This window comes from Dasypus novemcinctus, chromosome 3 (assembly GCF_030445035.2).
Source record: "Dasypus novemcinctus isolate mDasNov1 chromosome 3, mDasNov1.1.hap2, whole genome shotgun sequence".
NCBI lineage: Eukaryota > Metazoa > Chordata > Mammalia > Cingulata > Dasypodidae > Dasypus > Dasypus novemcinctus.
In genome coordinates, this window is record NC_080675.1 from 65,996,344 (window position 1) to 66,020,436 (window position 24,093).

Here is a 24,093-nt window from a genome sequence, read left to right on the forward strand (position 1 = left end):
ATAATCATAAAATTGCTATGGTACTAAATTGTATTTTGTTTTGTTTTTCTGTTTTACCTGCTAGCTTTTTACTAATAAGATTTCTTCACCATAGAGATAGATACATGTTTCAGGAAACTATGAGGATCTCCTCAGATTGCTTATATTTCTTTGTCTTATTTGAATTACTGGAGTCTTTTATCTCTTTTAAATTTATTTCAAACAACTTATCTGTTATACGTAAAATAACCTTAATAATGAAAAATTTTAGGCATGACTAATGTTTTCTGAGGTTTTCATAAACTGTAGCATTGCTTAATTTTACTCTGAGAGTCTTAAATAATCAAATTAAAAATATATTTGTTCACTAAAAGTTATAGTGTGATGGTATGATAAAATTCATCATACATAATATTAAATAACATATTTGGCATATCTAAAAACTAAATCCTCAATCTTCATATTCGTCATTGCCATCTTGTTTGTGTATATAAACTATATAATTAAACAACTGAAAACATTTGAAATCTAATTTCTCATATGAGATTTTCATGACCCTAAAGTAGCAAAGAAAGGAATCTGATATTGTATCTAAAAGACAATCTCTATGCATGCATATAACCACACCAGTGCACTGACCTTATATCTTTAATTGATAGCATTAAGAATTAATAGTCTTGTTTATTAGATCCTTGGCATAAATATTGTTCTAATAAATCTCTTACATGGAATATTGCTTATCCAGAGATTTACTGATTTAGTATCCCTAAATCCTCATCTGTATAACCCTACCATCCCAAAATATAGCCTACAAATAAATATTATAAGATACAGCACAACTTTAATCTGAAAAGCGAAACAAAACCAACTATCAAAAACCTCATTTCTTACATATAAAAGAGAAAGCCTTCTACTTTACTTTTATTTGTAAGTACCAACAATTTTCAGTTAATGCAGAGGCAAAATTCCAACTCCAAGTCCTCTGTTTCCAAAGATAACTGATAAGTCTAAGCCATTTGAAAAACAAAAAGAAAACTCAAATGAGAGGCTCTGTTCTTTTGATTTTTGTATTCTCTATTATCTCCAGAAAATCTGAATTTAGTTTTGATTTCACCATTTACTAGTTGACCTTAACCAAAATTTTCTAATCTTTGGGCCTCATGAGTAAGTATTACAGTATTGCAATGAGGTGGTTGTTATGGGGTTGAATGAAATAATAATAATACCTTAAGTTTTCTCAATTAAGGAAACACACTGCTTAATTTTGGTTTCTTTGGACATTAATAACTCCTTTGTTTACTCCTATTTTTCAAGCACAGTAGATTCCGGTAAGAAAACCATTTGATATCTAGAGAAATAGCCCCCAGATTTCAGGGACAGTTGAAGAAAGCGCTCTCTGAATTTATGTTGGGTCTGAAGTCAGCGTGTAGGAGGCATCCAAGTAATCCCAGGCTTTTCACTGGTCTTCGTAGAGGCTTTACATTACTTTTTTTAAAGGTGAATCTAAAGTATCTTACAAACTCATATTCAAATAAATTATGAATGATAATTATAAGATTGTACTTGTAATTGCAAATTAAAGTTGGGAAAATATTTTAACCATAATTCAACACAAATTATTCTTTTTGAATTCAGTTATCTGGATATCTTGGAGGAAAGCGGTTTGGACCTTAATAATTCAATAGGATACTGATTTATATGAGTATTACTTTCTTTTCATTAAAATTGCAATAGATTTATAGTTAATCTCCATCTGTGCATTATTATTGTTCTGTTGCCATTAACATGACCTTGCATTATTATTGCTGTGTAATATTTTTTCTTATGAGTATTGCAGTGTTTCTATTAATTTCACTTGTTAACAGGAGAATTTCACTGCGGATTTGAAGATGGTAACATTTGTTTGTTCACCCAAGATGATACAGATAATTTCGACTGGACAAAACAAAGCACTGCAACAAGAAATACAAAATATACTCCTAACACTGGACCTAATGCAGATCGTAGTGGCTCCAAAGAAGGTATGAGGTTGTGACATATTGTATTTATAGCAATCTTGTCTCAGTCTTGGACTTTTAAAATTACTATTAAATGAAATAAATGAGAATATTTTGTTATAGATTTGAAGATTATGAAATAAGTCATTAAATTTATATATTCAGTGGTAACATTTAGATATTTCCAAAGTATGTAGACATTAATTTTCTCTTAGAATTTTGACATATACAGTTAAGGGATAAGAAATGTTTATATTTCCAATTTTTTTTCTCAAATTTTGTGTGCATTTTAAACAATATTATATCAAATTATGTAAAATATTCTTTAGATTATCATATTAAAGCTGCTTTTAATTATGTATGAATATATACATTTTATAAATGAGAAAAATCCTGCTGTCAGTCTTTACTTTGCATGAAAACTTTGAAACTGCTTAATGATTTATAATATCATGAATAATGTATTTTAAAACTTTATTTTGCCTGTTTTAAGGTTTCTATATGTACATTGAGACATCTCGGCCCAGATTGGAAGGTGAAAAGGCTCGACTTCTCAGCCCAGTTTTCAGCATAGCTCCCAAAAACCCTTATGGACCCACAAATACTGCGTATTGCTTCAGCTTCTTTTATCACATGTATGGACAACATATAGGTGAGATGGCCAGAATTACTTTGTTCCTTCTAAAGGAATTACTAATTCCTAAGAAAAAGATCCAAAAGTACACATAATAAAAGCAGTTTTACTCAAAGATTGACATTGTTAACTTTTAAAGTGATTTATCTGCTAACTGTAAAATATAATGTTATGAATCTTCTACGCATCCTTTACTAATATCCCAAATCTAGATTAGAATTTGAAATTTTAGAATATTGCCTCCCTTCTTTGAAATCCTAACTCAGGCAGACTAGCAATGGATTAAATTATTTTTTCCCTCTTTTTTATTTTTTAAAAGATACTTTGATTATATAAATATTACAGAGACTATATAGGGATTCCCACATGCCCTGCTCCTGTACCTTCCACATTTTCCCACATTAGCAACATCTTTCATTAGTGTGGTACTTTCAATGCAATTGATAAACACATTTTGGCACATTGTCACTAAACATGGATTATAGTTTACATTGCAGTTTACATTGGCTCACATTCAACTCTGTAGGTTATGGCTGGATATGTATTGGCCTGTATCTGATTTTGTAATATCATTCAGGATGATTCCCAGGTCCTGAAAATGCTCCCATATTTCACCTGTTTTTCCCTCTCCCTAACCCCAGAACATTCATGGGTCACTGCCTCCACAGCACTGGTATTTCTTCCATTGCTAGAATTGCAATAAGTCAATAGTAGAATATAGTAAGGTTATTTTAGTTATTAGTTTGTTTCCCAATCCTGAGGACTCTGGGTTGGTGATGTCCACTCCACCATTAATTGAGGGAGGCTCTGATCTCATATATCTGATGGATAGGATTCTCTTGCTTGCAGTTGGAGGCACCCTCAGTTCCTTGGTATGTTGTTTGATCATCATCTTCTCCCCATTAGTTGTCGTGGGTGAGTCCATTAAACCAAAGAGTAGGTGTTGCAACTACATTGAGATTCATGGCTCAGCTGGCACATGGACAGACCAAAGTTTTAAGTCTCTTGGATGTACACCTACCAACTCTAGTACTAATTATAGGTTCAAATAGAAGGACAAAAGAGTCATGCATAGGGAAACCACTGCTGACTCTAATTCTGTCATACTGGGGAGCATAAATACCAGATTAGGGCCCACTGGCAAGGGACCAAATTCCTGAGCTCTCTGCCCTGACTATAGAGTCTGGATGTCTCCATATCGCAGATTAAATTCTTTAAATATCTTCTTGTGTAATTAATACCAGTATAATTTATGCTGTTTCTTTAAAAAATTATTGAATGACTCAAAGCATATTAATAATGATGAAAATGAATATTGTTGTATATGGGAGAGGAATATTTTTATCAGCCATCCATACATTTGAATGTTGGTCTAATTTTTTAATTTACCAAGCATGTTTAACATACCACATAGGATTTAGGAAATATCTTTAGACCCTATAATCCCTTACTTTTAGAGACCCCCCACTGTAATGAAAGGTAGGGTGAATAAATACACAACTCTGCCAACTAGGCTACCACGTAATGCTGAGAATGGGCCTAGTAAAATCTGTGGGGGTAAAAACCATAAAAATCCACATTTAGTTCAATTTCAAAATCCAAAAACCTTTAAACACTGAATTTTTGTTTTTTTTTTTCTGTTATTGATTTGGCAGCAAAATTAGGAATATATGATGCAACTTGAGTCTATTTATAGTCTTTATTTTTGCCACTTAGTGTAAACATTTATGCCATTAGCAGCAATAATATTCATATGTTTAATTACTGGGTTCTGCTTCAGGCCTAATTTAGACTCCAGAGGTCACATAATATACAATATATACACAGTACTACCTTTAAAAAATAAGTAAATATCTTGAATAGTGAAGAATATATAGCAACACAGAGTGAGGACAAGGGATTATGGATCTGTATTTAGTTGAGGAAGATGGCATTGATTAAGATAAAGGAAAATATTTCTCCCAGGTAAACAGGATAAGTTTTCAATAGGCAGAGATAAGTACAGGATGGATTAGGGTATTGGAAATGCAAAAGTAAACTGTGGGCAGTTAAGGTGATAGTAAGTATATGGACATAAATGAATAAAATACTGCTATACTACTTAAGAGGAGCCTTCCTCCTAGTAAGTTTGTAAGAATGAGCATTGCTGTCCTTTTTTTACAGTAGGGAAAACTGAATCTCAGAGAACTTGTGCAAATTGCCAAGTAGCACATAGTAAAAACCTGGTTGTACTGTTAATCAGTGTTCTCCACAATGGATCGGTAAGTGACAAACTTGGAAGAACGGCACTTATGCAACGAAAAGTGTTTCTGACATGATAGTCAGAAGAACGGGCTTGTACCTTGGCTATAACCTTTATTTTTTGTAAGACTGGAGAAAGCACTTAACATGCCCGAACTTTGGATTCTTCATTTGTGGAACAGAAATAAACATTCCTTTTCCAGAAAGCTATAGTTTAAGTTAAATGAGGTAACATACATAAAACCCAGCAGATAGAAGGCACTTAAAATTTTCAGTTACTTTGAATCTTAAATAACAGTGAAAATAGCAATAATAAAGTGATAGCTACCATTTATGGAATATTCACCATGGGCTTGGACACTACTCTTCATTCATCAAGGATTTTTTATTTTAAGCACCTATAAACCTTTGTGTTCGTTTATACAATATCCTGTTTTTTTAGACAAGTGATAAGTGAACTGAAATACGGAGAATTTTAATTGCCATGCTCACCATAGCATAGCCCATCAATAGTGAAGCCATCCTACCAACTAAGGAAGTCTGGATATAGTCTGCCCTCTTTAACACTCTGCACAGACCTTATTGGCAATCATGGAAGCTTAGCTATAAATTAGATCTGTTTTCTGGTAGCCAATAGGAAATTATTGCAGGTTTTGTGCAGTCAAGAAACATGTTGAGATTTTGCTATAGGAAAATAAATAAGAGTGGGTAAAATAATTGAGAATGAGAATATAGATGGAAAAGTAGCTAGAAAACTATGAAAGTAGCCCTGGTATCACTATTGCACTATTGTATAAACAATGAAGGAAAACATCTCTACACAATTGTCAAACCATCTTATTTATAGTGAGATTACTATTTTATTATGAAAGTAGAATTAGCTCAACTCTAATACTTTCATTTAGTTAATCATATATGTGTTACTTAATCTCTATTTTAAATATATTTCACTGTTTCTTATCTCCAAATTTACCTTGGAACTGGAATTTTTTATTGGTTTTTAAATACTGTAGCAGTTTGATATTATTAATGAATTCCAAAAAGAGATATAGATTATGTTCTGTTCCACTGAGTGTGATACCATTTGATTGCATTAGCTTCAAGTGAGATGTCTTTGATTAAATTATGTTAAGCTTAAGGCTTTGATTCAACCAGTTCAGTACACTGTAACTCAGATTAAGTCCCTGCCCCCTTGGCAGGCTGATATAAATGGGCAATCACTCAAGAAAACACACAGATGCAGATACAGAAGAAGGAGAACATGGTCAGTTTTGATAGTGGAGCCCCAGGGAGAGATGAGTCATCTGCCTGATGGTTTACAGCTGACCTTGTGAGGAGACCAGAGCAGCTGAGAAGCCCTGAGAGACTAGCCCTCTGCCAGCCTACAACTGAGATTAGAAGAAGCTAGGCCTGTGGAGCCTTAAGAGCAAGAAAGAAGGAGAGACCAGGAGCAATTGCCTGCCCTCTTGCTTTAGCACGTGTCAACAGACTTCTGTGAGAAAGTACCACTTACTTGAGTTGGACTCGTTAGGGCCTTGTAACAGTAAGCTTTTACTCCAAATAAATACCCATTATAAAACCCAACAGATTTCTGGTACTTTGCATCAGTACCCCTTTGGCTGGCTAATACAAATACCAAAAGCAATAATTTTAATTACTTTAGGGAATAATACAAGCATTTAATTTGTTTATGAGACGTTACTGCTAGGGCTCCCTCTCAAAATTTCTGCTGATTCCAAGATTATTATTATTTTTTCTTCTTTTTTTAGATGTTACATTAAAAAAATATGAGGTCCCCATATATCCCCCACCCCCTCACCCCGTTCCTCCGTCATCAACAACCTCTTTCATCATCATGGCACATTCATTGCATTTGGTGAATACATTTTGGAACACTGCTGCACCACAAGGATAGTGGTTTACATTATAGTTTACACTCTCCCCCAGTCCACCCAGTGAGCCATAGCAGGACAAACAATATCCAGCACCTGTCCCTGCAGTACCACCCAGGACAACTCCAAGTCCTGAAAATGCCCCCACATCATATCTCTTCTTCCCTCTCCTTACCCTCAGCAGCTACCGTGGTCACTTTTCTCCACATCAATGCTATAATTTCTTCCATTGCTAATCACAATAGTTCCATAGTAGAATATCAGTAAGTCCACACTAATCCATGCTCTATTCCTGCATCCTGTGGACCCTGAGATGGTTATGTCCACTCCCCCTCTATATCAAGAGGGGGCTTAGATTCCATATGGATGATGGATGCAATTCTCCTGCTTGTAAGCACTCTTGGCTCCCTAGTATGGGGGGGGGGGTGACCTTCTTCACCTCCCTGTTAGCTGGCCAGGGTAAGCTCAATAAACCAGATGGTAGGAGTTGCAAGTCTGCTGAGGCTCAGGTTCAAGATTACTTTAATATATGTCTAACTTCATATTTTAAATTTTTATCCTCTTTAGTGTCCCTTTCCAGTTGACTTTCTGCTAGTTTTATTCTGATTATTTGGAGGTTGGAGGTGGGGAAGGCAGGTCTCTGTTTCTTAGTTGCAGGTTGGATATCAGGTCTGTTACTTGGGTCCTTCTCAGCAGGGCACAGTGTGCTGCTTACCAAAATCTAGGCGAAAATATCTCCTTGACATTGAGTGATCAGGACTAGATGAGCTGTGTCATTAGAGAGATGCTGCCAGTGGCTGAATTCTTCCCTCTTTATATATACTATTCTCTGGCCCTCATTCATTCACAAACCTAGGTGGCAACTATAGTCACAATTTTTACAAACTGTGTTCTCAGGCTTATTTATTCTTTTGGAAATCCAGATTCAAAAATAACATGTCCTGGATTCTAAAAGTCTAAAATAATTAGTTATTACTTCTTGGGTAATGTAAATAACCCTTGCCATTTTAACTGTGACTGAAGGAAAATATTTCATTGATAAAGAGCCCTAATGGTTTTTGAACTTAGAGATTTCTCTTGAAATAAAGTCAAATTTGTTGCATTTGTTATCTATTGCCATGTAAGAAATTTCCCCAAAATTTAGTGTCTTAAAACACAAAAAAAGTATTATTTCACACTTTTTGTGGACAGGAATACAGTATATAGGTATGGTTAGCTGGTGCCTGTGGCTCAAGATCTCTTACAAAGTTGCACTCAAGCTGTCAAGCAGTGTTGAATTCTAATATAAAGACTTGAGACATGAAGATACACTTTGAAACCCATCCACGTATTTTTGCATGCCTCAGTCCCTAACAGGACTTATGTCATATCCATTGACCTTATATGAAGTTCAATTTCTTTGCAAGAATATAGAAATTCAGCTGATTCATTTCTTGCTGGCTGACGGACAGAAATCACCCTCAATTCCTTGCTACCTGGATCTTCCACAGAACCACCTCCTGACATGGCAGCTCGCTTCCCCCAGAGCAAGCAATCCATGAAAGAGAAAATTATAACCTGATCTCTAAAGTTATATTCCATACCTTCTGCCTTATTCTGTTCATCAGAATGGAGTTGATAATTCTAGCCCATTCTCACAGGGAGGAGATTACATATAGTGTTAATGCTAGCAGGTAGAATTCATTGGGAGGCATTTTCAAGGTTGTCTGCTACACTCCTATAATTTCTTGTTAGTTAAAATGTTTTGTCAAATTTGATTGAACCAAAACAAAATTCCAAATGAAAGCTTCAAGATACTACACTTAAACTAACCTTTGATTTAGATATACATGATACAATATCTGGTTATTCATAATAATGCAAGATTTTCTTGACATTCCTCTAGCTTTTGGTGAACATTTCAATTCTTGATGAATCAGCTGAATTTCTAATGTTCTTGCAAAGAAATTGAACCCTATATTATGTCAATGGATATGATACAAGCTATTTAAAAAGTAATAAAAAGAAACTTCTTTTATTTCTTAAAAGAAGAATGTGGGATATAAGCGTCATATGATACTAGGAAATTAAAGATAAAACAAAAGGCACTTATGAATAATTAATTGAACTTGTTAAAATAGTTCAGTAAAGTTGTGGATCTAAAAATCTAATTTCAGCATGGAGTAAATGGGAGAAAAGGAAAAGGAGCTAATTAATGCAATCTAATCTTTCATGAATTTTGAGAGTGAAGAAGTAATATAGTTGAAAGATGTAGTGTTACGTAAGCATCTTTTTAGGAGGAAAAAATTAGTAGAAAGAGTAGGTTTAGAGATACAAAAAAAAAAAAAAAAGAGGGAAGCAAGTTTCAGAAGAGATGGGAATTCAGAGCTCTGTTAGGGGAATTGATCTTGAAAGGGAGAACTAATGCCACTCCACTGAAGTGGGAAGAAAAGAATTTTGTAAGAAGTGGATTCTCATACATTCCTCAATGTGAGAAGAACTTGTGAGAACAAGAAACAGAAGATAGAGTTCCCACCTGAGCAGGCTTTATTTTTACTGTGAAATAGAAGCAGAATTTCCATGTTCATAATGTAGGCAGCTTTAATAGAGTGGTAAATGGGAGCAGGAATGGATCGGGATATAGAGATGTTTGCAGAAGTTCGAGATCAGAAAACCAGCTTTCAAGGTTCTGAAATGTGTTTTAGGATGTACACTATTGCTCAGTTTGAATCCCCATCGCTTCTTGCACAGAGTACTGAAATAGCTTCCTAACTGTCCTGTATAGTTTCCAGAGTAAAGACCATTTGTAAAACCAGTTTCATTAGGGTTATAAAGCTAAATATACCTTCTGGCCACAGAATAGCATAGTTCCATTGTCTGTTTCAGTTATAAGAATTTTCTAAATTGAACTGTGCTACACCTGTGGCCTGTGCACAGGCTCAACCTTTTGTTCTACTAAACTATATGCTTGGTGAGGACAGAAAAAATGTCTCTTCCCAGAATATGACACTGTGATGTGAATGTATGTATTTATTTGGGCACTCAACAAATATTTCTTAAATGATTGAATATTTAAAAATTTTTAATAGTAGAATAAATTCCTTTTACCCTCTTTAATCATCTATTCTTCCTCATACTCTTCCTTCAAAATTCAGCTCAAGACATCTCCAGAAATTCTTCCCCTTCCCTCCTCTTCCTTTTTTCCCATAGCACCTGATGCATGTCTCTATCATAATACTTATCAGACTGGCCCCTGCCAGATTGTAGGCTTGTGGGGAGCAGTAACCATGACACTCTTGAACAACAAATGTTCAATAGATTTTAAAAAGTTGATTCAGATTAGGTATTTAGAATTCTGGATGTAATAGAAGGGTAACAAAACAGGGAATTGAAAGTATTGAGCTAGACTAGAAATGGAAGATAATTTCACAAAGAACTGATAGATTATGAGAAAAGCAAAAGTCAAAAGATGTAAGTAACTTATTCAACCTTAACCTGAATTTGCATCTAAGGGTTCTTGCAGATAAAGACTAAAAAAGAACAAAAGAGTGACATGTTTCTTAATTTATTCATAGAAAACTTTATTTTATAAAAGTAACCTACAATAATATATTGGGCAAATTTGTCACTTAGTACTTTAAGAAAGATATAAAATTTATTCCAAATTATTGACACACTGTAATAGTAGAGGATAAAATTTGTATTTTGAGCCAAAATATTATGGTCCAAAAATGTAATTTCTCTTGCTCTACCTTAACTTAGAAAGAGCTGTTAAAAAGTCTAGCCTTAACATACCACTACGGTTCTCTTAATTAGGTATCTCAAGTTATCTTTTAGCAAGAGTTGGATTAAAGTTTTATAAGCACTAAATATTCTGGCATTCAAAAATATCAAAGTGGGGGCTTAAATGTTGTATGCAAAATACAAAGATGGCAAAGGGAACACTTGCTTCTCATCAGAGTTAAAAACATTGAGATGCTTATATCACAAATATATTCCTGAAATAGGAAATCTGCTCACATATTTTCTCAGCAGTTAGACATCATATTAGAGACATTTTAGAACTGAAAAAATTTTTTAAACTAAGGTACTATTATTGTAGAGCCGTGATTATATTGACTATAAAAGAATCATAGTAGAATGAATCGGTAATTTTTAATATACATGCATTCTAATATGTTCTCAAAATTAAATTCCTTGTAAAAGAAAACTCCCAAGTGGTGGAGGGAATAAATAATCTTATTTAGTACTCTTAATTATTAGAAAATAGCTACCAAACAGTGGGCAGTTTGATAATTGTTGATGTTAAACCACTCTTTTTTTTCAGATTGAGTCAAACGTTTCAGTGAAGTCCTGTTTGTATTGATAGTGCCAATGTCATCAGTGTGAAAATAATACTGTTGGTTGAAGACATTCATTCAGTAATCTGCTTTGTTAAATTAAGATGTATTTAAAAAGAATCTAGCTGTGGTTTATTACCATTTATAACCAAAATCTCATTACAGACACCTGTCACACACCTTCTATTAAGTCTATATATATAGAACCTCTAATGCATTTATCTTTCAAGGTTTTGGTTTAGAACCACCAACTGCCAATAAATTTATTTTCCCTCTATTTAATTATTCATCCATTATGCTCCCTCTGAAAATGTGTAGTAGAAAGCAAGGGTGTTTAAACAAAATTGATGATATGAACTGGCTGAGAAAGGCTGGTGTTTCAAAGTATATGTTTTGTTTTCAGCATAATTAATAGATATTTAATTGATATATTAATGGTAAGCAAATAGTTTAACTTTTTTATACTCACCTAGTATATGAAACTTTAAAAAATTAATTTCACTGAAAGTAAAGAGTTATTGTGCCGAGTGTTTTTCCCCCATAAATCTGGAATCACTCATTTCAAGTCAATAGTATGATTGACACATACCATGTGCCAAGTGATGTTTTTGGTCCCATAGAATGTGAAAGAAAATTATGGTGCAAACTCCTTATCTATCAAATAATTTGTCATCTACTGGGATAAATAAATTATCGAATAAAATAAAAGCCCAGAAATTAGTATACATCAAAATACATACAATTGTCCCTGGTATGGGAGGAACAAGAGCAAGAGCACTAAGGAAAAAAGGGTTAAAATAAAGTTTCTGTGGAAAAGAAGGAATATAAACCATTCCCCAAAGGAGGTAAGTAGGAAATGGAAAACAATGGTTAGAGAATGTGAAAAATAGGAGTCAAGGCGTAAAGGAGGATGGAAAACACTTTCTTTAGGAGAGAGCAGGGAAATAATAGGGATAAGCACATAGTAATAGGTAAGTGAACAAGTGTACAAAGGAATCTGGCATTTATCAGAGGAAACAGAAAACCTTATGAAAGCTATGATATTTTAAGAAAAATTTTTGGACACTAATATTTAAATTCAACTGGATATTAGTAGCCATGGTAACAACTGAATGTAATTGCCATTTTTGTTTTTAGATATCATTGCAATTATATATGGGAAAATAATATCAATGGATGTGTCTGGACATTTCTATTGAAGGAGAAACTAATGATTCTTTCATTTCCCATTTTGCAAATGTGTATGAAACAACTGATATAATAATAACTTGTAAATATACATAGATCTTGCCTAAAGCTAGATAAATTTGGTACATCTCATGTTTTACTAAATGAGAAAATCAATGAGTTAATGTTACTGATATTAATAAAAATATAATTTATATGCAAGTGATCCTCAGTCTCTGGAATAAATCAAAGCACAAATTAATTAACATGAAGTTGGTAATTTCAAGAGTCTTTAGGAAATATGTAGGCATATTTTAGGGAGTAAATATAAATTGTTTATCTAAAATTTGTACAATGCATATTTATGGTAAAATAATTAAAAGCAAAATTATATTAAGTACCTAATATAAGAAGAAAACGAAGTAATAGTAAGGGTAAATACTATTTTTGTAAATTAAAATATCTCATACAGTATTTTATATGAAGTAATATTAAAAAATGCTTTTACATCATGTCATCAGTAATCTTCAAATTCTTGGACACTGCTCATGAGAACAGAGTAATTAGGTCATTCAGATTTTTTTATTGAAATCCCTAAACATCAAAAGTGAGCAAAGTTCTCTCTTTAACAACTGAGAAGTGCTAATCAACAGAAGAAAAATAAGAAACCAAAGAAGAGAAAAAGACAGGTTAAGTTTTGCTAAACTATTTCAACCATGTATCATGGAACTATATAGCATTTGAAAATCCTTGGGGATGATTAAATTCATATGTATTGGTATCTAATGCCCACCGAAGCATAAGTCCAGTGCCTTTGAGGATTTAAAATTACTTTTAAAGGGTATTAATACAATCCATCATACTCACTTTGGAATTTTCTTACAATAATACCAAAATAATATGCTGAATCAGCTTTGCTGAATCTAACTTATCTTGAGTAACTTTATTCCGTTTCACAAGTTCTAATTTTGTTGACTAAGATGACCTGAGCATAAGTTTAAATAACTTTTGATACAGAAATCTTTTTTGTAAACTTAAGAATTGGAAACTTACTGGGAAAAATGTTCTGAAGTAATTTCTCTCTGTTTATTAATATTATTTTCATCATATCTAAAATAGACCAGTGAATTAGTAGTTTGTATTCAGTTATTAGGATAATGGGATATAATTAATGAGATGTACATAAGAATAAGATATTTAAATTTATTATAATTGAAATATTTATTTCAATAAATTATACTGCAATCATAGTGTCATTTTCTTATAAGACAAGTAACAATTGCCTCTTTAAATAAAATCAAGCACAACAAAATGAAGCTCATTTAATTCAGTGAAAACCTGATTAGAACTCTGGAATAATTCAGACCTGGGTTTTTAGATCTATGCAGAGCATTTTCCACATAGAATGTATCCAATAAACATGAATTGCAATAACTCAAGTTCAAATTTATGTTACATACATAAAAATACAATGTTAATTAAAAGGGTAAACATGACCATAGGTAATGTATATTTCCAGATTGAGAAATAATTTAATCAATAGTTATATAATAACATCACTATTGATGAAATAATGATAAGTGATATTCATTAGGATATCTGTCATCAAAACATGTATTTATTGCTTTAAGTGAGTCTGGAAAACATATAGTACACACTACTTTGTTAGCTTAATAACAATTGGTCTTCTAAAAATGACAATAAATCTAAAACTCTAATAACTTTTTACAGACCTTTGCATTTATTTAGTATTGATTTCCAATATATTTAATCAAAATAATAGGTCATGCTTCTCAAGAGAAATAAATGTCCAGATAAAATGGTAATTCATTCACAGTCATCTGTTTACGTTAATATCTCACATTCATTGATGTATCCACTGGTAATTTAAAAAGTACAGAACAGTGTGGACTACATTTATAGATTGGAAAGGACATCTTTCCTTCTTAACAGGCAAGGTGTTTAGGGACTTAGGAAGAGTAGCTAAGTGGGGTTTAGATTCAAGAGAGAGAATAAAGGATAAATGATAATTCCCTTTCTGAAAAATATTGCAGTCTCATGAAAAATCAGTTGAGAATATCAAGCTTAGCCCAACCAATTACCACTAATTGAAAGGGCAATGGGCAAGGAGGAGGGGCAGGTCACAGAATAGATGAGGAATAAAAAGCAAGAAAACAGATATGGGGAAAATACAGCCCTATGTAACAAATCCGTGGTATAAGAAGAAGTTAAGATGAACATAGTAGAAGTAGCATCTACTGTTGAAAAAGAAGTATTTAAGGTGAAAGCAAAATTTGGACATATATGCTTTATCTTCTCAGTAAAATACAGAAGATTATGAACTTTATGAAACAACAAATAATAAAATGATAAAACAATGGACAAAGAAGAAGTAGCAGCTAGATAAAAGAAATAAAGGCGATTTTGATGAGATCAGGAAATAACGTAGTGATAAATAATACAATAGCAGAAGAAACGTGGCATTAGAAAAAGAACAATCTACACTGTGAAAATAAAATCACTGTTATGGAGGACAAGACTAGATTATTCCTTAGGCTGATGAGTAGAAAGATAGAAAACAATAGAATTTAAAGTCAACAATTAAAATGCAACATAAAAAGGCACAACAAAAAAATAGAACTGGAGAACTTTATGGATAACTATACATGCATTATTCCTAAATAAAATACTGGCAAATTGAATCAGCCCTATATTAAAGGAGTTATTGTCCAATACCAAGTAAAATTTATTTCAATAATGTAAACATAGTTCATATTAGGGAATACACTAATAAAATCTATAACATCAATAGATAAATAGAAAAATATTATTTGAATATCTCAATAGATAATAATAGTAAACATAATGCTATCCATGACGTATAACATATGGTTTACATACATTAACTCATTTTAATTCTCACAAGAAGCTTACGCTACTTAAAATTATTGTAATTTACCTGATGAAAAATTGAGGTAAGAAAAAATTAAGAGACCTAGCCAAGATCATTTAGCTAGTAAGTGATAACTGTGATGGAAAGAATTCATTTTTTTTAAAGACATATTTATGCATATATATATATAGTGAATATATGCAGTACTATGCATAAAGAATTAAACAAAATTGCAGAAAATCTGAAGATAAACTATATTATGTAGTGTAATTTAAAATGTGTTATGTATATATATGTGTAACTGTATATGTATATATACATAAAACTGAAAAAATATTTGGCAAAATATAAGGAGACTACCATTGAGTGAGCAGTTTAATAGCAATTTTATATATTTTTTCTGCTTTTCTGTATTGGAAACAATTCTAGAGTAAACATATATTCTTTTAATACAATATATATAATAAAATCATTCCAAAGAAATTCAAGGAGCTGTACATAAGGTTTTATTTTTTTATTATGAGAATCTTTCAGTTCAATATATATAAAAACATATAACAGGTAATTAGGTATAAGATAACAGGTTAATAAATAGTAGTTACCGATTTTAATATTTATGTACAATAGCCATACACACACCTACTTATTTGGAAGATATACGTGCACATTAAAATATATATTAACATTAATAATTTATATAATTTTCTGTAAAGTTATTAATATATTAGGATTTCTTGAAACCATGCAACAGTAACTGGTACCAAACTAGCCCTACTACCGAAACAACTACAAAACCAGGACAGATACATTAGGTCTATTATATGCTAATATGTTTTCAGAAAATTGGAAAAAAGTTAGGTCAAGACTGATAGCAACGAGGAAAGGGAAACTAATGACCTCAGCTCTATAACAGTTCTCTGCCTGGAGACAATCCCTGATCTTGACAGAAACCTGAAATTTAAGCAGAATGAGGTGGTCACACTGAGCTCAAGAGGCAGAGATCAAAGTACTGGGCAGCTGGAGCAGGTGCAATTTGTGTGGCAGAGTAACACGTTAGAAAAGGAGGTGTTCAAGCTTGACTCTGGGAGTCTAGGTGGGGTTCTCCCATGGGTCAGGCTGTTTGCTTCCATGAGTCAGGCTATATGGTACATATAATGTACCAGGATAGAAAAACTTAAGGCTTACAATATAGCAACATAGCAGCTATTATGAGGTTGAAAGCAGAAAAGATATAGGAGGTCCAATAGTTTCTGAGAAAAGTAGTAGCATATATTGAAGTTTTAGCCATGTCTGAATGGACAGACCTCAAGAACTTCTGGTAACATAGTGAAAACCAGAAAGGTTTACCAGAAGTTACCAGAAGTTAGAACCATGCCCTAGAGAAAGGTCTACTGTAGTCCTCGCCTTTAAAAATCCTAAAACCAAGTCACAGGTAGATGCATAGGGAGGGCAAATATGGAGGTGGAGTCCCACAAAGTTACACAGTCTCTGGCAAAAATTTGGGATTGTCACAGATCTGCATGAGCAGTGTAAAACTAAGCCTATAAAAGTTCAACATGATTGGTAAGTAATTAAAGAGTTCATGAAAACAAGAATCAAGTCTTTAGACAAAAATAACAGAATCTAGAGTCTCAATATTGTAATACCCAAAATGTCCATTATTCAATGAAAATCAATAGATATACAAAGAAACAAGAAATATGGTCCATAGTCAAGAAAAATAAAGATGAATATAATCTTAATCAAAGAGTGTTAGAGGTTAAACTTCTAGAAAAAGGATTTTTAAAAGGTGTTATAAGTATGTTCAGTGAAATAAGTGATGGTATGTTAAAAGAAACAAAGGAAAATATGGTCTTAAGTCTTAGTAAGTGAAGGGACAGGGAAGCTTAGCAAAGAAAGAAGCTCAGCAAAGAAAATCGTATTTACTATTATTACTATGTGTGGTACATGAAACTGTTAGCAAAGATATATCAAATCATAATACAAAACTACATTCATTTTATCTTCAGATAATTCATTTAGAAGAAAAATGAGAATTGGATGAAGAGTTAACTATAGAATAGACGTTTACTGATAATATAAGACAAATTGGACTCAGACTCTGAGCAAGTTAGTCAATGTGATTACCTGTTATATTAGTATCCTATTACTACTGTAAGAAATTACCACAAACGTTGTGGCTTTAAACAGAAATGTGTTCTCTTAAAATTCTGGAGGGCAGAAGTTCAAAATGAGTCTTACAAGGTTAAAACCAAAGTGTCAGCAAGGCTACTTCCTTCTGGAGTCTCTACCAGTCAATCCACTCCTTTGCCTTTTTTAGCTTCTATAGGCCTCCTGTATTTCTTGGCTTGTCTCCTTCTTCCATCTTCAAAGTCAGTAGCATAGCATCTTCTCTTTCTCTCACATGGCCTTCTTCTCTCCTATATCGAGTGTCTCTGTTTCCCTCCTATGAAAATACTTGTGATTACATTTTGGACCCACCCAGATAATCTAGGTTAATCTCCCCATGTGTCCTTCTGCCATATAAGGTAATATTCACTGGTTCCATGGATTAGGACATGGTTATCTTTGGTAGCCATTATTCACCCTATCACACATGTCAAATGTCATAACAGCAAATAGGAAATGAGAGGGGAAGTGAGGGTGAGGCACTAAAGTGTTCTGAGAAATGCCATTTTAAAAAGTTTTACAAGTGTTTGTTTGAGGAGAAAACCAATTTGAAACAGAAACAAATACACCAGATCAAATCTCATTATTATTTTTAGGTGTTTTAAATGTTTATCTACGATTGAAAGGGCAGACAACAATAGAGAATCCACTGTGGTCTTCAAGTGGGAATAAAGGACAACGATGGAATGAGGCCCATGTTAATATTTATCCAATTACTTCTTTTCAGGTAAGAGTGGTTGTTTTTGCTGATAGATTGCTGTAATTGCATATAATGACAAAGGCAGATCTTGAGCAAACATTAGATCATGAATGTTCAGAAACTGCAATAAGAACACCACAAAACTGGCATAATTTTTGTTTCCTTTTAGTTCTAAAAGTTTTCTTACAAAAGAGAGAAGTTCCTCTTTCTTTTATTAATTAACACCTATCAAGTAAAATGTTTGAATCATAGTCTTCATCAAAATTCAAATGATTTGCATCAAGAAACCAAAATTTTATATAAAACCATGTGTTTATATTTTTGTTCCCTAAAGATAAATAAAATAGGTTCTTATGATTATGGATGCTGGATAATCAATTTGTAATTTATCTTTTTTGAATTGTACTCAAAGGATTTCATATACTTTTAAAGAAATATGTCTCTAATGGGATGCCATTTTAGTAATTTATCACTTTGCCCATCAATGTCAGATAACTTTAAATAATGTTTTGTGGCCATGATGGCTAGAGACAATAGCTCATCAAACTATTTCCATGAAGTTGATAATGTTGTTTTAGTGATTTTAATAACCATATATTAATTCATTAAACAAATTTTTATCCATATCCTTAAAATATAATGAAATATCTTTACAATTTCTAGTGGCATATAACATGTTCTATAGACTTATTCTTTGAATATGTTGAAATAATTCAAATCCATTTTATGAAATTATATTTATAGCATTGAATATTTTCTCCCATGGTGATTTATTGCATGCATTTCATGGCTTATAATTGTAAGGTATGGAAAATCAGAGACTGTCCCCATTATGCCAACTTTTAATTGGTGGACTTATCTCTTCTTATAATTTAATCTGTAAAATTCCAGCTGCTTTGATTTAGAAATTGCACTTCTAAATCTAACCTGTATGATAAAAATGCATGCAGTTGTTCACAATGGTAAAGAATAAAGAAGTAAGATTAGCCAATTATCTAAAAGCACCTGAACAATGGGAAATAACAGAAGCATTTAATTTCTACGAAGACAATAAAATTGTGAAAAATGAAGCTACAGCTGTATATTATTAAATTTAATTAAACTAGGAAGACAGGCTCCACAACATTACTCATAAAAGTAACCTTAATATTAAAATGTCTATGTTCATATAAGCATAAAAGAGCCTTTAATTTCTAAAAAGGTAATTTACTTCTAAATATATTTTTCCTTCCTACATGACTGCCTCTCCAACATGACATTCTTAAATACATTTACAATGAGGATTTAAGGGACTTCTATTAATGTTGTATTCAGAACAAAATTTTATTGCCATAGACATGGGTTCAATAATATTTATTAAACAACTTCAGGACAATCATTTATTGACTTTAACAACAGTTTGATAAATATTTATTAAGCATCTACTGTTTGCCAAGCTCAATGCCAAGCATGAACATTTAAAAATGATTGTTGTATCGCTTCTCGGCCTTTTGGCTAAGATCACGTGTAGTATCTGTTCTTATCAGTTTAATATCTGATACGTCCTCTATCCAAGGACAATACATTAAATGGATTTTTGGAGCTGGGAGATGGAATAGGGGCTTGCTCTGTCCACTTCATGCATCAACCTGGTACTGCAGTACTTCCAGGAATGGTGCACCAAAAAAAGAAAAATAATTTTAAAAAAATAAAAATTTAAAAAATTAAAAATGATTGTCTACCCCAGATTGGTGGAAATAAACATCTCTACGCATAAATCACACAATGTAATAATTGCACTAAAAGAGATATGCACAAGAAGAGTAAGGGAGGAGAGTTAAGGAAAGCTTATTATAAAAGGTGAAACATGAATTGGAGAGAAGCGTTAGGAAGCAGAAAAAGAGCTAACATTACTGCAGCATGTTTCAGAGTGCACAAAGAGGTCAACATCTTTTACCACAGGATTTGCCAGGGAAATAGAGAGAGGTTCATCTGAAATTAGGTACATGAAACTAAATCAAAGACTGGTGAGAGACAAGGCTACAGGATCTAAGGAGCTCAGGCAATGAGAACCATTGAAAGGTTTTATTCAGAGGGATGACATGATATGTTACTCAAGTTGTAGAGATTGGCTCAATGGGGTAAAATTGTTCTGGCAAACCACTTAGGACACTGTTGTAAAATCCACACAGAAGATGTTGATGGGACAAATCAGGGAAGTGATGTGATAAGAAGAGAATGATTTCAAGAAGTAATTTGATTAGACGAGAAAGAGTGTAAACTACAATGTAAACTATAATCCATGCTGTATAGCAGTGCTCCAAAATGTATTCATCAAATGGAATGAATGTGCCACACTGATGAAAGAATTTGGTGATGTGGGAGGAGTGGGGGGTGAGATGGGGAATGGAGGTAATGGGATCATCTTATATTTTTTAATGTAATATTTTGTATGATTTCTGTAGCTTAAAATTTTTTTTAAAATCTATTTAAAAAAAGAATTACTTAGATGTAAGAACTACCAAATAATTTTTGTGTTTGGAATTTGGGAAGGAGGAAGGGAGCCGTCACAAATGATTAAGAAGTTTAAAATTAGGGAGTAATGGGTAGTGCTTGTGCTAGACATTACTTGAAATACCTAAAATTTTAAAAAAAAGAAGAAAAGAGACAAGCTTTGGGAATGAATATGCTAACTACTTTTTTGCCTGTGGCAATATAAAATGCCTGTAGAAGCTTCTTTTAAAGATATCCAGAAGGTAGTTATATATGTGAGTCTGAAGCTTTTCAGACACACATATTTGGGAGTCATCAGTTTGCATGTGCTGCCTAAGACTATAAGATTGGTTGATACTACCAATGAAAAGAGTAGCAATATGCGCACTGATTAAAGCATCCAATCATGCAGAAGACTAACTAAATTTTAAGATGAACTGTCTATTAGGTTTAGTCCATTTATCTTATTATTCAACCTTTCTATTTCTTTATTGATCCTCTGCCCAGATGTTCTATACAAAGCTGAGAGTGGTGTATTGAAGTCTCCAATATTATTGTAGAAAAATCTATTTCTTTCTTCAGTTTTGCCAGAGTTTGCCTCATGTAATTTGGGCATCCTAGTTAGGTGCATATACATTTATGATTGTTATTTCTTCCTGATGAGTTGCCCCTTTTATTAACATATAATATCCTTCTTTGTCTCTAATAACAGTTTTGCTTTTAAAGTCTATTTCCAAAATAAGTATAGCTACTCTAGCTTTTCTTGGTTACTGCATGTGTGGAATACCTTTTCCAGCCTTTCATTTTCAATTTATTGGTATTCTTGGGTCTGGGTCTTGTATACAGCCTATAGATGGCTCATATTTTCTTATCCACTCAGCCAGTCTTCTGTGTCTTTTGATTGGGGAGTTTATCCCATTAATATTCAATGTTATTACTATAAAGGCAATACTTACTTCACCCATTTTGACCCTTGGTTTATCTGTCATATTTTAATTTCACCATTCTTTTTACACTTTTAGTTACTTTTACTGATATAATACTCATTTCTATACTCTCTTCCAAACCTCTCTTTCCCATCTTTTCCTTTCAGGCTGAAGCACTCCCTTTAGTATTTCATTCAAAGCTGGTCTCTTGGTTACAAACACTCTCCATTTCTGTGACTATTCTAAACTCACTCTCATTTTTGAAAGACAATCTTGCCAGATATAATATTCTTGGCTGGCAGTTTTTCTCTTGCAATATCTTAAATATATCATACCACTGCCTTTTTGCGTCCTGAGAAACCAGTACTTAATCTTAGTGGGTATCCTTTGTAAGTGATGCATCACTTTTCTCTTGCTGCTCTGAGAATTCTGTCTTTGTTTTTGATATGTGACATTCTGATTAGTATCTTGGAATAGGTCTATTAGGTTTTATTAGGATGGGAATATGTTGTTCTTCTTAGACATGGATATCCATGTCCTTCAATAAGGTTGAGAAATTTTCAGCCATTATTTTTCCAAATGTTCCTTTTGCCCCTTTCCCTTTTCTTTTCCTTCTGGAACACCCATGACATGTATATTTACATATATTTTGCCCTCATTTAGTTCCCTGAGACCTTGTTCAGGTTTTTACATTCTTTTCTTAATCTGTTCTTTTGAATGTTTGCTTTCTGAGGCCATGTCTTCAAGCTCACTGATCCTTTCTTCCACCTCTTCAAATCTGCTGTTAAATGCTTCCAATGTATTTTTTTTACAAATCAATTTTATTGATACATATTAATAAAGCATAAATCCATCCAAAGTATACAATCTATGGTATTCAGTATAAGCACAAAGTTGTGCAATTCACTTTAATCATTTTTAGAGTATTTACATTATTCCTGTAATAATAATAAACAAAAACAAAACAGACATACAAAACTCATCACCTCTCAATCTCTCTATGCTTTCCTAGCCATACATAGCTGCTATTCTATTTTCTTCTCTCTAGTTTATTTGTCTATATATTCCATAAAAGCAGTCTATATATGCAATAGCACTCATATTTTTATTTTACATGAGGTTTCAGGATGTTATATTGTCCCATGTTACATTTTTTGGCTTTCCTTCTAGTAATATACATGTTCTTATACTTTCCCTTTCAACCTCTGTCATCCTCATATAACAGCTCATATAATAGTTCCATTCACTACTTAGTCACTTCTAGTTCAGTGTATTTTTTATTTCATTTATCATGGCTTTTATTCTCATAAGATCAGTTATGGAGGCTGATGCTGCCCATATTGCCCCATGAACCGATAAAGCTTCTTCCACTTTTCCCCTCTGCCAGGGCTAGGGACAGATCCAAGCCATGCAGTCAAAGACCATCTGTAGTTGCCCAGAGAGACTGATGAAGCTTCATGTTCCTTCCTTCCTTGCCTGTTGTGGATAGTAAACTAAGCGGTGTCAGTCAAGATTGACTATAGTTGTCCAGGTAGACGGACATAGCACTGGCCCCTTCTTCCTTGCCAGTGGTGGGGATGGACCTTCCAAAGTGCCCATATATCTAATCTGTTTGGGCCAAAAGTACCTGAAATTGCCCAGAGAGGCGAAGGCAACAAAGCTCCCCTCCTATCCTATTAGAGGGACGTGGTGGAGTCACAGAGACCTGAGAGTGTAATCTGCTCAGGCCAAAGTGCCTGCCATTGCCTGGACAGGTTGAGGAAACCCCAGTCCCCAATTATTCTATTGAGGGGAACGGATGAAGCCACAGGTGTCCAATTATTCAATCTGTGTGGGGTGAAAGCACCTGCAGTTACTCAGAGAGGCTGGGGAGACACTGCCCCTCTCTTGTCCTATTGGGGTTGGGGGTGTTGCCACAGGTGTCCAAAACTCCAGTTTGTGCAGGCTAAAAGCACCTAAAGTTGCTCTGATAGGCTGAGGAAACACCAGCCCTCCTTTTCCCTTTTAGCAGAGATGGGATGGTATCCCAGGCACTCAGCAAACAAGCCAGTGAGGACTAAAAGCATCTGCAGTTGCCCAGAGAGGCTATGGCAACACAGCTCCCTTTCTATCATATTGGAAGGTGGGGATGGAGTTATAGGTGTCTGGATATCCAGTCTATGCCTCTCTGGGCAAGTGCCGGTGCTTTCATCCTGCACCCCTCTGGTGCTTTTTGTTCCTTTTTGTAGATCTATATTTCTATCTGATGTCATTTTTATTTTGCCTGAATGTTTCCTATAGGACAGGTCTGCTGATGAAATCTCTTCAATCTTTTGTATGTCTGGAAAAGTCTTTTTAACCTTCAGTTTTGAAAGGTATTTTCTCTGAGTATAGCATTCTTGATAGTTTCCCCACCACATCCCACACCTTTGGAATTTTAAAGATGATGCTCCACTGCCTTCCTGTTTGCACTGTTTCCAGTATGTAATGTGACTTTCTTCTCTGTTTGCTTTTAAGATTTTCTTTTTATCAACGATTTTGAGCAACTCACTTATAATGTGCAGCTATCTAATTTACTTTGATATTCATGTTTCTGGGTTCATTGAACTTCTAGGATCTCTGTTTGAAAATTTTTATTAAATTTGAAAATTTTCTGACCAATATTTCTTTGAATATTTTTCACTTTTCCCCTTCCTTTAAAGACTCAGTTGCACATTATAAGGTG

At 33.4% G+C, this 24,093-nt stretch overlaps 1 protein-coding gene and 1 non-coding gene across 2 annotated transcripts in view; both read left to right on the top strand.

Annotated features, from left to right (window-relative positions):
• Nucleotides 1-24,093, top strand: part of MDGA2 (MAM domain containing glycosylphosphatidylinositol anchor 2) — a 1,021,793-nt gene that overhangs the window by 980,668 nt on the left and 17,032 nt on the right. The window contains exons 13-15 of the mRNA XM_004454777.4: nt 1,845-2,000; nt 2,470-2,628; nt 17,888-18,018. Coding sequence (XP_004454834.2) covers nt 1,845-2,000; nt 2,470-2,628; nt 17,888-18,018 — 446 coding nt within the window. The remainder of the gene's footprint in view (nt 1-1,844; nt 2,001-2,469; nt 2,629-17,887; nt 18,019-24,093) is intronic.
• Nucleotides 19,466-19,656, top strand: LOC111763263 (U2 spliceosomal RNA). Its single transcript, XR_002796159.2, has one exon. It is a non-coding gene; the product is annotated as a U2 spliceosomal RNA (small nuclear RNA).